General features: G+C 39.4%; 1 protein-coding gene across 1 annotated transcript in view; it reads left to right on the plus strand.

Moving 5' to 3' along the window:
- The window catches only part of FANCB (FA complementation group B), a 35,206-nt gene extending 30,337 nt beyond the window's left edge, over nucleotides 1-4,869 (plus strand). Inside the window, exon 9 of the mRNA XM_066249613.1 lies at nucleotides 516-4,869. Coding sequence (XP_066105710.1) covers nucleotides 516-912 — 397 coding nt within the window. The 3' untranslated portion in view covers nucleotides 913-4,869. The remainder of the gene's footprint in view (nucleotides 1-515) is intronic.
- The last annotated feature ends 13,881 nt before the right edge of the window (nucleotides 4,870-18,750 follow it).

Below are 18,750 nucleotides of genomic sequence, written 5' to 3' on the forward strand. Positions count from 1 at the left end.
GCACAGACTCATCTGGCTTAAGTGCAGGCTTGCCAGCTTGAGCATGTGATCATCGTTGTAATCACATGATCCTAGCTTGAACCCAAAGGTCGCTGGTTTGAGCCCAAGATTGCTGGCTTGAGCAAGGGGTCACTGGCTCCGCTGGAGCCCCTTGGTCAAGGCACTTACGAGAAGCAATCAATGAACAGCTTAAGGTGCCGCAACAAACAATTTTTGCTTCTCATCTCTTTCCCTTTCTGTCTTTCTCTATCTCTTGCTAAGAAAAAAAAAAGATCTTTTTACTCAGATTAAAAAATGTATGAGTACGTAACCTCATGAGTTAACTGACTTGGTGTGGATATGTATTTTTGATTGCTACAGTCTGAATTCTATAAATGAGTATGTGCATGCATTATTGGTTCTGTTCATTGCTCTAGTATTTACACATGGATATTAATCGATTGCTAGACTGTGTTGTACACAGCCACTTTGTGCTTTCCTGAGTTTTATGATATTGTTTGGTTTTTTTGTTCCAGGAATCAAACAGTTTTGTTCCAGTGCCTTCATAATCTCACCAGAGTTCTCCCTATAAACTGTTTCTTCAAAAATCTACAATCAGGAAGTGAGGATTTCCTGAGGGATCATTTGGCATCAGCTCTGGAGAAGGAACTGGTTATCCTTTCTTCTCTTCCTTGTGCCTTAATGAAGGTAGAAAGCAACTTGGTGCAGACATGTGGAGCAAGCACAGAAAGGAGCAGTGCTTTGTCAGACAGAAAAGAAAACGTCCAGCCCTACAGAGAAGAACTTCAGAGAGAAAAGCAAACATTGGAGACAAGTGTAAAAGTGAGTGGTGCCCTTTATAGAGAAATGACTTTGAAATTAGCCGAGATTCAGATGAAATCAGACCTTGCTGCAGAGAAACTGAGTGGGTAATAATTATCATCTCCATTTGATTATATTATATTTTAAAATATTTTCCCTGCCAGAATGTTTTGGTTCCATTTTTTAAATTTTACATTATATGCTTCCTTTGTAAAAATAATAAAAAAAGATGAGGCTTTTTGTAGAATCTTAGGTTTTGATGACACACTAAATAGCATGCCTTAGAGCAGGGGTCCCCAAACTACGGCCCGCGAGCTGCATGCGGCCCCCTGAGGCCATTTATCCGGCCCCCACCGCACTTCCGGAAAGGGGACCTCTTTCATTGGTGGTCAGTGAGAGGAGCATAGTTCCCATTGAAATACTGGTCAGTTTGTTGATTTAAATTTACTTGTTCTTTATTTTAAATATTGTATTTGTTCCCATTTTGTTTTTTTACTTTAAAATAAGATCTGTGCAGTGTGCATAGGCATTTGTTCATAGTTTTTTTTATAGTCCGGCCCTCCAACGGTCTGAGGGACAGTGAACTGGCCCCCTGTGTAAAAAGTTTGGGGACCTCTGCCTTAGAGTAACAGTTCTCAACTGTGGCCATTTTGCATCCCTCCAGCCTTCCCCGCTACCCCCCCCAGGGGTACTTGGCTTGTTCGGCAACATGTTTTGGTTGTCAAGGAGAGAGGGGATGGTGATGGAGGGTGCTCCTAAATACCCTAGTCTGCACAGATAAACCCCCCCCCTAAGCAGAATGATCCAATCTGAAATGCTGAGGTTGAGAAATCCTGCCTGAGAGTTACCATTTGAGTGAAGGCAGAAGTCATCAAACAGTATTTTGGTGTAAATCTTAAAAAAATAAAGCTTAAATAGTCCTTTTATTATATTTCGCTTAGTAAAATCTAGCTTATAAAAATTAACTTCAAACAGACAAGGTTGTCAGAATTCGAAAATTTCTGTAAAGACCAAGCTCCTGTGGGAATGTAAAGGGCAGGCTTTCTGGGTGAGACCATTAAAATAGAAGTGTTGTCTGGAATGCAGAGGACCCAGGTTCAAAACCCTGAGGTCGCCGGCTTGAGCTTGAGCACAGGGTCGCTGGCTTGAGTGTGGGATCATACACATGACCCCATGGTCACTGGCTTGAGCCCGGGGGTCTCTGACTTGAAGCCCAAAGTCTCCAGCTTGAGCCCAAGGTCACTGGCTTGAGCAAGGGGTCACTCGCTCTGCTGTAGCCCCCGGTCAAGGCACATATGAGAAAGCAGTCAATGAACAACTAAGGTGCTACAGTGAAGAACTGATGCTTCTCATCTCTCTCCCTTCCTGTCTGTTTCTATCTGTCCCTCTCTCTGTCTCTCTTGCTTAAAAAAATGAAAGTGTTTTAAACCTTGTTAATTTCAAGTTTATTAGAAAGTTGCTCTGAAATTGTTTAAGGCTTTAAGAATGTAAGAATTTTAGGGCATTTCTCTGAAAAGCATCTCTCTTTCAAAATGTTAGGCATACTTCATAGGCTACTATTTTTTAAAAAATTAAAAATGCTTTAAGCCACCTTAAATTCTAACTCTAGGCCAAGCTAAAATATAGTATTCTAACTAGAATAATTACAGAATATGATGTTTCTCATGGACTGAAAAAGTTTTAAATAACTGAAAATTTACTTCAGTCAAGAGTTGATTTTTTTTTTTTTGTATTTTTCTGAAGTTGGAAACAGGGAGGCAGTGAGACAGACTCCTGCATGCGCCCAACCGGGATCCACCCGGCATGCCCACCAGGGGGCAATGCTCTGCACATCCGGGGCATCGCTCTGTTGCAACCAGAGCCACTCTAGCGCCTGAGGCAGAGGCCACAGAGCCATCCTCAGCGCCCGGGCCAACTTTGCTCCAATGGAGCCTTGGCTGCGGGAGGGGAAGAGAGAGACAGAGAGGAAGGAGAGGGGGAAGGGTGGAGAAGCAGATGGGCACTTCTCCTGTGTGCCTTGACCAGGAATCAAACTCAGAACATTCACACTCTGGGCTGATGCTCTGCCACTGAGGCAACCAGCCAGGGCAAAAGGTGATTTTTTATTTGTATTTCTCTAATAGCTAGTGAAGTTAACCTATATGATCCTATTAAACCAATGTCACCCCAATAATTTTAATAAAAATTAAATAAGTGGATTTCACGGGGTTTAATAAGAATTTCAAAGGGCTAAAAATTCATTATATTCCTTTTGTGTGTGTGGGTGGCAGTAAGAATTCTGGAGTAATAAGAAAATGTCAGGAGAGAGAAAAGGACTCAAAAAGGATACTGGCCAAAAGGAATGTTTCTGATCCTTTTTGGTCTAAAATTTTGATGTGAGATGGAAGAAATAAAGTTGATTATAGAAAGTGGCATTTCATGCGTTCAGCTATGAAGTGCTAATTCCCCCCATGCCTTAGAAGTGCTTGAACGTCATGATCTGATGGTGCAAATGGGTTTTAGAGAACATAGGTTATTTTCTTGTCTCAGTTTTTATGATAGTATAATGTACTAGATTTTTTAAAAAAGTAATTCATTGCAAATTGAGACAGCTCTATTTCTATGAAATGTCAATGAAAAATATTTCAGACTTTCTGGAAGTGGAAATGGAATAATTCCAGGGCTAATTGTGGCAATCTGGGAGCAGTATGTGTCAGTAGATATAGTAAAACTGTCCATGATGTGTTCTGAAAGAACAACCCAAGGGTAAAATGTAGAGACTAAATTGGAAGATGGGGGCTGTCTGAAGCTAGATAGAATTTAATTGTAATCATTTATCCACAAGAAACTTAGCATAATAATGTTTGCTTATTTTTTTATTTATAAAAGCAGCCTAACGTTATTAATGTAGATATACCAAATAACCTCTTTACAAGTGAGTTTAGTACTTCAGTGTATCTTTCTTACCTTACTATCAACTGGAAAAGCCAAAGTTTGAGGAAATGATGGCCTCACCACTCTGTTATGATTCAGTTTTCTGTCTTGGATAACCCCATCTTGAGAACTTTAGGCTTTTACTGCTAAAGACAGTGTGGTTCAGTGGAAAGAATGCTGGTTCATTGAATTCTTTATGGGTTTGCTCTGTTTTCCTTTTTAGAGTTTCCTTGATCTGTTATTACTTGAATTGCTTACTGCCTTAACCAGATAGCCATATCCTATTGTGTTGAATCTTTACAGTGCTAATGGCCTGGCCACTTTCTAGGCTTTATTTCAGTAAATCTGTTGGCTTTTTATTCAGTAGGGTAGCGGCACTATTCAGGTAGTGAATGCTCATGAGGCCAGAAAATCAGACACCTTTGCGCCTGCACTGTTCAGACTTTTCCTGTGCTCCGCTTGTGAAGGGCTACACTGGACAGAGTACCTGTGTGCGTGGTTGTAGGTCAACATGATGTCCTGAGTCCGGCTAGGACACTTCCTTAGTACCTTTAACTTCATCTTTAATTATCCATTTCTCCACAATAGCAGTCACTTACTCTGAAGGTTGAAGTAGTATTACAGGCCAGTAGAGCATACCATTAGTAATCACCCAAAGCATTTAGTACTAGATTGATACCCAGTATGTAATGCACTCTGTTGATTGCCTGTTGCACATTGATTTCTTCCTTTCCTCATACCACAACTCTCATTTTGTTCAAGAAACTTCCTTTCTGCCTGACCAGGCAGTGGCACAGTGGATAGAGCGTAGGACTAGGAGGCGGAGGACCCAGGTTCAAAACCTCAAGGTCGCTGGTTTGAGTGTGGGCTCATCTGGCTTGAGCATGTGGTCACTGGCTTGAGCCCAAAGGTCACTGGCTTGAGCCCAAGGTCGCTGGCTTGAGCAAAGGGTCACTCAGTCTTCTGTAGCTCCCTGGTCAAGGCACATAAGAGAAAGTAATCAATGAACTACCAGGGTGCCGCAATGAAGAATTGATGCTTCTCATCTCTCTCCCTTCCTGTCTGTCCCTATCTGTCCCTCTCTCTCTGACTCTCTCTCTGTCTCTATCCAAAAAAAAAAAAAAAAAAAGGAAAGAAAAAAGAAAGAGAAAGAAACTTTCTTTCCTGCAGTTCATGAGATTAGGAAAGTGGACCTTCCCAGTTCCGGAAGTTACTCCTGATTTGTATAATCCAGTTAGTTCACTTCTCTGACAACTGTTACTGGTTGGAATGGGCGCAAGACCTAAACTGGGCCGAATCACATGGGGCGAAGAGCTTGGTTCTTTAATGAAGAAGGGGTTCTCTTCCTGTCCAGATAGAAGTGGGTGGCCCTAATTTTAAAAGTTGAGCGTTACCGTCTAATCACAGGAAATTAGCCTTTTGAATGAATCTGACATTGTAGTTGCATAATTGTTTCATTGTGCCTCTGAGCAAACCTAAATCTCACCCTCTGCCGAGGATTGCTTATTCAGAAACAAATAACTTGTAACAGGAATGAAGGTTTCTATTGCTTGCATGTGAAATGATTTCTCACTGCTAGAAAAAGGGAAGAGAATCCCAGAGAATGAAGATGACTGTTGGACACATGGCGTCCCAGAATAGGAACAGTGTGCTATGGAGACGGGATGCTTGCACCTCCTAGAGGAAGAGCAGGGAAGAGCCACCCACTCTGCCTGCAGAGCACCTTTCATTGGCTCGCTGGGCTTCTCTCTTGGCTGGGTTGTTTTTTTAACAACTCAAATTAGTTCTCATAATATTTTATATCAGATAGCTTTTCTAAAAGTTTTTTTTTTAATTGTTTCTTCTGTGTCCCTTAGCTTCCCTCTGATATTATACAAGGCTACTTGTTCAATTACACCTTCCTCATTGGGTTAAGGGTATATGTCAGATTATTTGACCTATTTCTTTATATTTCCTGTATTAGAATATAAAATTACAAATGGCAGGATCATATCTTTTGTGTTTCTTAGATATGAGAAGAATTCAGACTGCGAGTCTCTTCTAACAACTGTTCTCATATCCTCAGCTATATCCTGTTCAGTAGAAAGGAATCTTTATCAGTTTTGATTGTTCTAGGAATCTTTGTGCGAAAAAAAGCTGATTTGATATTATTGAACTATTCAAGAAATAGAGTAGTATTCCTGTGTTGAAAGAGATGCATGGCATTTATTAATTCAGAGCCTGTAGTATTCCAAAGGTAACAGATAGAAACCTGATGAGATGTTTTAAGGTTTAGAATGAGGAAGCAATTTGGGTATGTCAAGCGCTATAATAAAATCCTTTTAAAAGTTAGCCAAGGCCATGGCCGGGTTGCCTAGTGATAAAGTATCATCCCAGCATGCTGAGGTTGTGGGTTCTATCCCTGGTTTAGGCACGTAGGAGAAGCAGTTGATGAGTACACAACTAAAAGGAACAACTAAGTGAGACGAGTTGGTGCTTCTTTCTCTCTCTGTTCCCCTTCCCTTTTCCCTCTCTCTAAAATAGATGGAACATTTTATAAAACAGGAAATGAATGTGCTCTGACATTTGAAAGATTCTGGTAAATGTAGTAAAAACATTGGGAGTGTGGCGGAAGTGTCATCAGAAGGGAGCCAGGACCAAACGTGCTCTTGATAGTCTGCCAGCTCTTCAGAGAGAGTGAGCCTGCAGTGCATATGTTGGCCCAAGAAGGGGGGCGGGGCTTGGAGTGCAGATGAGTCCGGGATTTCTGAAGCCAGTGCCAACGGGAAGGGGAAAGAATTAGCCAGAGGTGTAAGTAGTAGGAAAGATAATTATCCACAGAATTTAGGCAAAGAATTGAACAAAGCTGTTACCCAGTTTTTTATGATGTGGCATGCTGAGAAATAGCCATAGCTCACCTTTATTGATAATTCTGTGCCAGACTTGGATTTAAATGCTTAGCCCACATGATCCTTATAATCACATAAAATTGCTTTCCAGGGTGGTAGCCACTAGCCACTGGCTTTTTAGACTGATATTGAAAATAATTCACATTTCTTTTGCTTAGTTACATTAGCCACGTTTCAAATACTCAATAGCCACATGTGGGCAGTATAGAATAGAACATTTCCATAGTCACAGAAAGTTCTGTTAGCTAATACTGCTCTAGGTGTGTACCATTAACAACCTCTTGTGTATAGATCAAGAAACTGAAACCCACAGAGGTTAAATAACATATCCAAGGTCACGTAGCTAGTAAGGAACAGAGTACACAGATGTTGTACCATGTGCTACTCGGCTTATAAAGCCAGTTTGAAATAAAAGAATATATGTCCTCTGACTCTTTTATGTTAACAAAATGCACTTATTGCAGAAAAATAAGTTACAAGAAATGTACAATTCAAGAAAAATATAAATTTGATATAATTGAAATATTGAGGAAAATGTGGGCCATGCTCTCTTAAGTCTTGTAGTGAGCAAGTTCTTCATGTTGATTGATGGCCTCAGCTGAGTTTTATCTCTTGACTACTTCCCTTCAAGTGTATCTAAATGCCTCAGCCTCTCTTCCTTGTTTCCTTTAGTTGTCTTCGTTAGAACCAGCACTCTCCAGAATTACTGCATTTACCATTTCTCATTCTTATTCTGGGGTTTCCGAAATGTAGTGTCTGTTCCTTAAATAACCCTTAAGTAACTTCTTTTTGAGACATCTCTAAGGAGGTCTGGAGATTCTCTGAATTATTTATCATTGCCTGGAAATAAATGTTACAGCTTAGAATTCCAGGAAAAGTTGTGAGCTGTCTAGTCTAGGAAATGTACATCTTTAGTCTATGAGAACTATAGCACTTGAGAAGAAAAGGAGCAGAATTCTGATTTCTTTTTTCACCCTTTGTGTGCTCTAATCCTCCCAAATGATGTCCTGATAAAACATTTCATCTCTTGAAAGATATCGGTGGTGTATCAAGTGGCAGGGGATATAGATAGAGTCCTTTCATTTGGTCATGTGTTTCATTGAAAACATTGCTGTGCCGAGGTGTACCAGTAGGTGCTAGAGACCAAAAGATACATATGCCTCTTCTTGGCTTTCAAAAAGCTTTCAGTCTCAATGGGAGAGACAGTGGCACAGGCTTGTATGCCACACGGAGAGAGTTCATAAAAGCATTGAACTGGGGCTCCATGGGAGTAGCCATATTGGAATACCACTATATCCAGTAGGGATGCCATCTGCGAGCAGGGGTTATGAATTGTAGTCACTGGGGATCTAAGGCTCAGGGTATTTATGTTGGGGGTGGTTGTGCACTAAGCGGTGAAATAGAATAAATAGCATTTTGCAATGGCCAGGGATTGTCTGCCAGACCTTGTGCTGCCCCATGAAGAATGGCCTAGGGAGAAATGTATACACAGAGAAGTTCAAACCAGAGCACTTGGGACAGTAAAAGGGGGTTTAAAATATGTAAGTCATATGATTTTGAAATATTTATTGATTGAAAAATTCATTTTATTATATTGTGAACCCACAATGTAGTTATATTTAAAACCCTTTTAGAAAACAAAATGTGTTTAAAAAATGAAAATAATATCAATGTACATTAAAGTGAATACTTTTTAAATTGTCTGATTTTTGTCTGTTTTATTGTGGTAAACATATAACATTGAATGTATCATATTTAAGTGTAGTTTAGTATTAGGTATATTTCCATGGTTATGCAATAGGTTTCTAGAACTTTCTCATCTTGCAAAACTGAAACTCTATACCTATTAAACGTTAATTTTCCCTTCACTTCCCTCCAGACATTGCTCTACCCTCATTCTCAGTCATGGTTGACCTAAGAATCACCTGAGGATTTCTTAGGATTTGTTCATCTTAAGCCCACCCCGAAGACTTGGATTTACCTGGTCTGTGTTCTGCCTTGGCCTTGGCATTTGTGTAAAAGGTCCCCAGGTCATTCTGATGCACTGCCAGGCTGGAGAGCTATCTCTATGCCACAAGCAACACATCAACTTGACTTTTTCAGGGGGCATGGCTTAATAAGTTTTTTGTTGTTGTTGTTGTTAATGGCATCTTTCTCTTAATGCAATATGCCAATTTTCTCATATTTTAATGTATATACAAATCATCTGGGGATCTTGTTCAACTCTGCATTCAGATTCTGCAAGTCTGGGGTGCGGCCTGATACTGTTGTCTGGCAAGCTCACAGGTGAGGTTGATGCTGTTTTTGAATACCCTTTGTTGATTGGCTTAGGCCTGGGTGATGAGAGGGAGACTTTTGACCATTGACTGTTTACCACTACTTAAATGTTTTGACATAGGCATTTGATCTGGGTTGAATTGTGTCTCTTCAAAAGATATGTTGAGATCTAACCCTATGCCTCAGAATGTGACTTTGTTTGGAAGTTTAAGATGTGATTAGTTAAGTTGAGATAAAGGTCATACAGGAGTAGTCTAGGCCCCTAATCCAATATAACTGGTGTCCTTATATAAGAAAATGCGAAGGCAGAGACAGGGAGAATGAAATGTGAGAATGTAGGCAGAGACTAGAGTTATGTAGCTGCAAGCCAAGGAATGCCAAAGATTGCCAGCAAACCTCCAGAAGCTAGGAAGAGGCAAGGATGGATTCCCCTACAGGTTTCAGTTTTCAGAGAGACCATGACTCTGCCTATGTCTTGATTTCAGACTTCTAAACTCCAGAACTGTAAACAGTACATTGTGGCATTTTGTTTCAGCAGCCCTAGGGAACTAATATGCTTAGCAATGACATTAGTTTTGAAAGTTAAAAAATCAAGGGTATTTTAGAGGAAGGAGAATAGGTCACTGTAAGGCAATGAAAAACAGCGTGATGTTTGCATAGGACTATAAAACAGATGGTTGTTAGTATTAAAGTATGAGATTCCGTCAGTCTGTCCTCCTAAGTAGCTTTTATGTTTATCAAGCTTTTTTCCATTTTCATGGTTACCTCCCTTTTCCATGCATACTACCATTGTTTCTTAACTGGACTATTTAAGCAGTGTTCTAACTTGTGTCCATATTTTTTACTCTGTCTTACAGTCCTGTTCACAAAATTGTAGCCACAGTTCTCAAAGCTCAGATCTTATCTGCTGAAAAGCCATTCATCATCTTTTCATTTTCTCAGTGGTCATTAAGTGGCTTCCCATTACTTTTAGACTAAAGATCAAAATCCATACGTGGCATGTAAGGTGCAGTGTCGTCTAACCTACCTCTTGAGCCTCGCTAGGAGTCTGCTGTCCCTGTGGACACTAGTCACTAACAACCCATCCATTCCTCAAGCACAGCATTTTGCTTCCTACTCAAGCTTTGCACATGCTATTCCTATGACCCTAGCCGTTCTGGCCCATCCTGCTCTTCACCCAGTTTCATGCCCGTAAGTCCTTCAAATCTCAGTTCTTAATTCCATTCCTCATGGAAACCTGTGACCCTCCAAGACCAGGTCAAGTCCCCCGGTATGTACTTTTGTAGTATACTATACTTCTTTCTGATGACTATAATTAGAATTTAGTAGCTAACTAATTATAGGCAAGTATTATACTTAACTCAAATTTGAAATCAGGGCTGTTGTCCTTATCGGTAAGGGTCCTTTACATTTCTTGATTACCTTTGCATGCCATCTGGCATGGTACTTTGCACATAACTGCTGCTTAAATAATATTAGTGTAATTTTTAACAAAAGACACTAATGAATGAAGTATAGTTTTAAAAAATCTAAGTAAAGAGATAATGGTGTGTATGTGTGTGGCCGCGCAGGCAGAATTTCCATGTTTTGTATCACATGAAGGAGCTTGTATGTACTTAATTCTTCAATCAGTGGTTCCTAGACTTTGATCATGTGGGCCCATATACTTTTAATATTTGGGGAGGCCAGCATAGATTTAACAACCTTTTCTTTTGTTATGTAAGTATGCTTAAAAGTCACACTATAATTTTATAAAACAATATATTGATACTAAATATAGAATCATAGAACACAGATGATTTAAACTGAATGCATTTAATTTTGTGGAAAAAAATAATCACCACATTGGCTTTATTTTTCTCAGTCTCATTCTGCAGCACACCGATTTGGAAACTTGTGGGCCAACACTAGTCAGTGGATCAATGTTTAGGAATCATAGATGGGAAGTTTTGAAGGCATTTATGTTGGTAAGTGGCATAGTCATAATCTTGTTAGTTGTTTGGAGCCTGGATTGTAAGGGACAAAGAGTAGATTAGGAATAGCAGTGAGATTACTAGAGTGGTCTAGGTAAGAGATGATGGAGTATTGATTTAAATTGGAAAGGGTAAAAATGAAGAAATGTATTGCAGAGATATTTAGGATGTATGGTCAATAGGACTCAGTTTGTAATTATTAATGATTCTTAAAAGATGAGGGTTTAGAATCACTGGAGTTAAATGTGTGTGTGTACACGCAGGCATATACATTTATGCTTAGACTTGCCCTAGACCTGATCCTGCATGGTCAAGGGTAGAACCTGGCTTATATGCATTTTTATAACTACAAGTGTGATTTTGATGCTTACCATAAAAACAGTAGTTAGATGGTCAGCGTAAGGAGAAGGGTAGTCAAGGAGGACTCCCAGATTTTTATTTTGGGTTATTGATAGTAGGGAATTTAGAGAATAGTAGTTTGAACTCCTTTAGTGAATCTATCCCATTTTTATTAAATGGGCTGAACTCAAAAGCAATCTTCTTTTTCTACTCAAACAGTATTTCTTGTACCCCCTTAAGCTCTTCTGCTACATTTAGGTACAGAAGAGCCGTCACATTTTCAAGTATTATAAACTTCAGTCCAATCTGTTGTCTTCAAAATGAGACTACATAAGAAACAAAACTTAATTATAGTAATGACAACAAAAAAAGTATCCATAACAAGAAATGTGGAAGATATAAAGTAAAAAAACCACTTAAATACTAATAAAGGATCTCCAAAAAGACTACATATAGTCTTATATAGAAAGACTCGATGTTGTTAAGATGTCAGTTTTCTGTTTATAGCTTTAACCCAATCCCAATAAAAAACACCAATAGATTTTCTTTGGTATAAGTCAAGCTGATTCTAAAATTCTTAAGGAAAATTCTGTTAGCCAGAAAAGCCATGAAAACCCTGAGAAAGAAAAGCACATCAGGAAATGGAGATTCTCTCTACAAGATTTTAAGATATAAAGTAAAATATCAGTAAATAAAAGTGTGTTTCTAATTACAAATAGACAAACACCACAATATAATAGAAAGTTTAGAAATAGGACCGGAAACATGAGAATGTAGTATATTATAATGACATCCTACTTCAGTTAGGAAAAAGTGGCCTTAGAAAGTCGGAGTAGTGATCTGGGGTGCAGTGGGATGGGAGAATGTGCCACTTACCAGGATCAGTTAGACATGGACCAGAATTTCAAGTATATAAAAAAAAAAGAAATAAAAATATTTCTGGAAACAAGTGGTAACTTCTGTGTTAACTTGGAATGGGGAAGACTTATTTCACAAAATCCAGAAGCTGTAAAATTCAGTCACATTAAAAGAAAAAAAAAGTTGAAATGTCTTTAAAGAAAAAAGGCATAAAGCCAAAAACAAGGTAACACTGGAACAACATTATCTGTGACTAATACCTTAAAATAGGGAGTAATCTCTACAATACAGAGAAAATGTCTTGAAAATGTTGAAGGCAAAGAATCAAAAGAAAAAGGGGGAAAAACTTTAAATGTAATGGAAAAGAAAATGCCAATATACATTTCACAACACGTGCAACTTCACACAGTGAGCAAAATGAAATTAAATTGCATTGCAGAAACGGGACTTTGTACTAGTAAAATGAAATAGGTTGCCACAGACTCGTTCTCCCATTAGAGAAAACTGGATGCATTACAAAGGACTCAGAGAACTGTGGGAACAAGGACTGGATGAACTAAAATCATTTTAAAAAGGAGGAATTGTTCCAAAGTAACTTGCTAATTGCCAGCCTTAGTTTATCTGGGAGCAGGCTGTGGATGAGGCTTGGTTCAGACAAAGGGCTTCTGCATGGGGACAGAAGTCAGCAGTCTTTTAGCTGTTGCATAGTGCTGTAATGACACATTGAAACATTAATGAAACTTAAATGCATACAGTTCTCACCTTGGGGTCTTTTCATAGTTCTGTGGCTGCACAGGAAATGGGGAGCTAGCACGCAATCCTAAAAGGCGTCCTGAAATCTCTCACTTGTACAGTGCTGCCCGGCAGGAACTCGCCTTCAAACATGCCTGGTTTCCCCTCCAAGACATTTGCAAAGTTTTGAAACTGAATGAAGTAGGAGGCTAAAGTGCTAAGATGGAAACTCCTGATGGTCAGAACTGTCCGTTGTAAGTGTCCAGGTCCAAGGGTATCTGTGCTTCCAGAACCTAGGAACATGAACAAACCAGTAGATTCAGTCTTACTAACCTTGTAGTAGTAAGTAGTAATTGATCAAGCCCAGTTTCTGATTGGATTGTGTTGATTAGCTTATTCACCCTAATTGACTAACGAGACACTCTCTTTTCCATGGAATCTCTATGGTTTTTCTATACACACTGGCATACAATAAAATAATTTCTAGATATGCAAAGAGACAGGACTGTAAGACTGGTAATTAAGAGGAAAAGTAGATATGGATCCAGAGATGCTACTGATACTGAAATTAGCAGGTAACTCTAAAATATGTTCTATAATATATTCAAAATAGAGGAAGAGGACAAAATAGGTGAAAAGGTGAGAAATTTTAAATAATTGGAATCTAAATAATGAAGAGAAAACTTAGAACTGAGAAATGTAACATCTGAAATTTAAAAACTCAGTTCATAAGTTTAGCAGCAGAGGGACATAGCAGAATGTAGGACTAGTGAACTGGGATACAGGTCAAAAATTCTCAGACCGAAGCAGAGAAAGGAAGGGTAGAAAAGAGATATGAGTAAAAGAGACAAGGGCGACATAATTAAATGACTTAATTAACATTTATGTACCTGAAATTCTGGAAGAAAAGGATGAGGAGAATGAGGCAAAAACAATATTTGAAGAGGTAATAGTTGAGAATTTGTTCATAAATGATGAAAGATATCAACCCAGAAGTTCAAGAAGCTCAGAAAACTCTAAGCAGATAAAGAAGTAGGAAACCACACTTATGCACATCATGGGAAAACAGTTGATAAAAATAAAGCCAGTTAGAGAAGCTTAAAAGTGGTTAGAGAAGAAAGACACATTACCTTTGACAAGCAATGGTGTAACGGCCAGTATCTTATCAGAAACAATTGAAATATGAGAGCAATAGAGTTTCGTTTTTTAAACTGCTTATAAAAAATAACAGCCTAAAATTCTATGGGTAGCAAAACATGTGCTTCGAAAATAAAGGTAAGGACATTTTTCAGACAAAGATGAAGGAAATTCTTTGTAACAGGCTTGCTCTGAAAGAAATATTGGAGGAGGAACAAAATGATACTACCTGGAAACATGAAAATGCAGGAGGGAATGAAGAACATGAAAAGATATATCCCCAGTAAATATATGTCAATAAATATCGTACAAAACAGTGATGGTCATTCTTGAGTTTAAATTATTTGTAGAATTAAAGTACAGGAAAATGGGATTGATATCACCAAGATGGTGGGGCAGGAGACCCACACCTCTGTGTCCCCCGCACCTCAGAAGGAAAGATGATTAGCTATCCACAAACAAAAACAGCTCTGGGAGAGCTCAGAGGTCCACTTACAGAGCCTTGGCAACACAGCGGACCAAAAACACTTGAAAATATCAGCACAGAGAAGGGTAGGAAGACAGTTTAATTTCGCCTACATCCCAGAGGCTGGTCAGTGCTGTTCAGAGCTTCTTAGCCCAAATTCTCCTTGCTGGGAAAAGGAAAAGTGAGCAACCGGGTTCCCCAGCCCTGTAGGACCCGGCATGAAAGGCCCACTTTGGTTTTACCCCACCCCAAAGCAGCGTAGCTGAGACATCCGGAGACGGCTGGGAATGAGGAGGATGGGCAGGACTACCAGAGGGGGCTAAGGTTGTTTCCAGAGCCTGCGGCAGACCCCAGTGGCCTTTGTCCCTGAGGACCCCAGTGGGCCTTGTAGAATCTGTGGACTCCTGCAGTTTTCATCACTGAGGACTTTTTCACAGACCCCGGCAGACTGCTCTACAGAGAATCTGAGCTTTTGCCACCCAGGAACCCAGCCGCCCACACAGTTACTGCAGACCCCTTCCGGCTGTTACCACTGAGGGCCCCATGGGGTTTGAACTTGCAGACACCAGCGGCATGATTCCCTCCCTACTCCCCTTTCCATCTCCCCAGCCGTCTTGCTGTACTGGCAACCACATCTGACCTTTGTGGCTGTGTGGGTGCGTGGTGGTAGCTCAGGTTAGTGTGGCTTGCCCTCCGCTACCATGCACATGCCCACAGCTGCCCCTGTTGGTGCATGAGTACATGTCAATAGCCCAGCACCTGCTTATCTGTCTGGATACAGCCCAACTCCCGTCACAGGACTCCACTGCCATGCGCATGCCCGGCACAGCTAAGCCCTGCAGCCATGTATCTGCATGCCCCTGGCACTTACATATAGCACCCACAACTGACCATGTGCACACGACCAGCTCGGACCAGAACTACCTCCTGATGCATTTCCTCACAGGGAAGCGGCGCCAAGGACACCAGCATCCACTGCAGCCAGCACAGGCACCCTGCAGCTCTTAACACACAGTATCATTCAGTTATCAGTGTCGTAGAAAACAGCTTCCTGAGCCAGCTTCCTGAGTGAGACACCATGCCTGCACACTGGTACCCTATACCACTAGACCAAGGATCACAGCATGCTGCAGCATACCATGACCCACAGATGAAGGTTCTTTTCTTACTAAAGTCAGTCCATAAATCTGGAAGAGGTGACTGCTTCTTGAAATGAGAAGACATAGACTAGGCTACATATATCATGATGAGTAGAGGAAACAAGACACCACCAAGGCAACACAATAAACTTCCAGTAACTAACACCCCAAAATGGAGATCCTTAAATTTCTTGACAATTCAAAATAATTGTGCTAAACTTCAGAGAGTTACAAGAGATCACATTAACATTTTAACAAAATCAGGAATATAGTTCAAGAAAAGAATGAGAAGTTTAACAAAGAGAACATTACCAAGAACAATTAATTTTTTTTGTATTTTTCCAAAGCTAGAAACGGGGAGGCAGTCAGACAGACTCCCGCATGCACCCGACAGGATCCACCCGGCATGCCCACCAGGGGGCGATGCTCTGCCCATCTTGGGGCGTTGCTCTGTTGCAACCAGAGCCATTTTAGCACCTGAGGCAGAGGCCATGGAGCCATCCTCAGCGCCCGGGCAAACTTTGCTCCAGTGGAGCCTTGGCTGCCAGAGGAGAAGAGAAACAGAGAAGAAGGAGAGGGGGAGGGGCGGAGAAGCAGATGGGCGCGTCTTCTGTGTGCCCTGGCTGGGAATCGAACCCGGGACTCCTGCATGCCAGGCCGACGTTCTACCACTGAGCCAACCGGCCAGGGCCAAGAACAATTAAATTTTTGAGCTGAGAAATACAAAAACTTAAAATATGAAATATAATAGCTTCAATGGCAGATTCCATCAAGCAAGATAAACAGTGAACTAGAAGAGAGATTATTTGAAATTATCCTGTAAGAGGGGGAAAAAGAAAAAATAAAGAATGAATAGGAATGAAGAAATCTTAGAGAAAGATATGGACATCCAGGTACATGAAACTCAAAGTTTCCCAGTCAGGTTCACACCCAATGAAGACTTCACTGTGACACATAATAAAATTTACATATTAAAAACAAAACATCTTGGATGCATTAAGAGAAAGAAGCTCAACACATACAAGGGACCCCCCCCAATAAAGCTGATGGAGTTCATCCCTACTAGACCTATCTTACAAGAAATGATAAAGGGAATTCTTCAAGTTGAAAAGAGAAGACACTAACTAGTAACATGAAATATCAGAAAGTATAAAAGTAAAGAGAAAGTGTAAAAGAGAAAGAGGTAAATATGTAGTCAAATTTATAATACATGAACATTGTAATGGTGGTGTGTATAAGTCACTTAACTTTAGTGTAAAGATTAAATGACAAAAGTATTAAAAATAACAATGGCTAAAATAAATTGTTAATGAATACACAGTATAAAAAATGTAAACTGTGACACCACAAATATAAATTGGGGTGGGGAATAAAAGGGTTGAGCTTTTGTATGCAAACAAAGTTATTATTAGCTTAAAATAGACTGTTACAAATATAAGATGTTTTATGTAAGCCTCATGCTAATCAAAAAGCAAAACCCTATAGTAGATATAGAAAAAGATAAAAAGAAGGAATGAAAGCATACCACAACAGAAAATGATCAAATCACATAGGAGGAAAGCAAGAGAGGAAGAAATGAACAAAGTATCTCCCATTAAACAACAAAATGGCAGCAGTAAGTCTTTACCTATCAATAATTACTCTAAATATAAAGGGACTAAATTTGCCAATCAAAATAAATAGAGTGGCTGAATGGATTTTTAAAAAAGACTCAACTATATGCTGCCTACAAGAGGCTCACTTCAGCTAAGAACACACCTAAACTGAAAGTAAAGAGATAGACAAAGACATTTCATGCAAATAGAAACCAGAAGAGAACAGGGATAGTATTACTTGTATCAGAAAAAGTAGAATTTAGGTAAAAAAATGTTGTAAGGGATAAAGCAGATCATCATATAATGATAAAGGGGTCAATGCATCAGGAGGAAATAACAATAGTAAATATATATGCACTCAACATCAGAGCACCTAAATATATAAAGCAATTGTTAACAGATCTAAGGCGAGAAATAGGAATACAATAATAGTAGAGGACTTTAATATTCTATTTTTAACAATGAATTGATAATTTAAACAAAATCAGTAAGAGCATTGAGCCTGAACTATACTTTATTTCAAATGGACCTAAAATATACAGAACATTTCATCTAACAGGAGCAGAATAAACAGTCTTCTCAAAGGCTCATGGAACATTCTTCATATGTTAGGCTGCAAAAGAGTCTTATCAAAGTTAAGAAGTCTGAAATAATGTAAAGTATTTTTCCAACTACAATGGCATGAGACAAGAAACCAATAACAGGAAGAAATCTGGAAAATTCACAAAATAAGAAGATTGAACAACACACTTCTGAACAACCAACGAATCAAAGAAGAAATCAAAAGGAAAATCAGAAAATAACTTGAGACAAACAAAAATGGAAATAACATGCCAAAATTTGTGGGATGCAATAAAAGTAGTGCTAACAGGGAAGTTTATGGCAATGAATCCCTACATTAAGAAAAAATAGAAATTTCAAACAACTTTACAGCTTAAGGAGCTAAAGTCAGCATCAAAGGTTTGGCAGATAACTTTCAATAGATCTGGTCCAAATCTCTTGGGAAAGCTGTGTCATCAGATGTCTGCTTCAATTTCAAGGAAATCTTTACTTTCAGGTCAACAGATGACATGCAAGTTCTGTCAGGGTTTAGTACTTTCTTTCATGTCATATGAACCCAAGAGTCTATTCCTTGAAGTTTTATGGCACAAATATTGGCTAGTAGTAACTGATAGGAGCCTTTTCAGCAAAGTTGAAGGGAGTCTTTTTGGAGGAAGGTTTTTCATTTTTTTAATTTTCCTCCAGTAGATGAAATTGCCAGGTCTTTGTCTCTCTGAAATATCCTCTAAAAAGATTGTTTTACTAGAACATGGTCAATTTTGATAGAAGCAAATTGGCCTTTACAAATGGTGAAAAGTATCTCCTTTTATAAGCTATTGATCAGTGGATCAGATAAGTCAGGGGTTCACTAGGAGGACAATGGAGGCATCTGAATTGTTTTAAACAAGGAGATGCCATGGTCTGATGTGTATTTGGGAAGAGTACTCTGGCTACCGTTTGGAGAGTGGGTTGAAAAGAGCAATACCAAGCAGGCAGCATTAGGAAGCTGCCACAATAGTCCCATTGAAAGATGTGGCCAGGACAAAGGCAAAGCAAATGAAGGAAAGTGAGAAATAGTTTGGCTCTCAGAAT

Source organism: Saccopteryx bilineata, chromosome X (genome assembly GCF_036850765.1).
Source record: "Saccopteryx bilineata isolate mSacBil1 chromosome X, mSacBil1_pri_phased_curated, whole genome shotgun sequence".
Taxonomy (NCBI): domain Eukaryota; kingdom Metazoa; phylum Chordata; class Mammalia; order Chiroptera; family Emballonuridae; genus Saccopteryx; species Saccopteryx bilineata.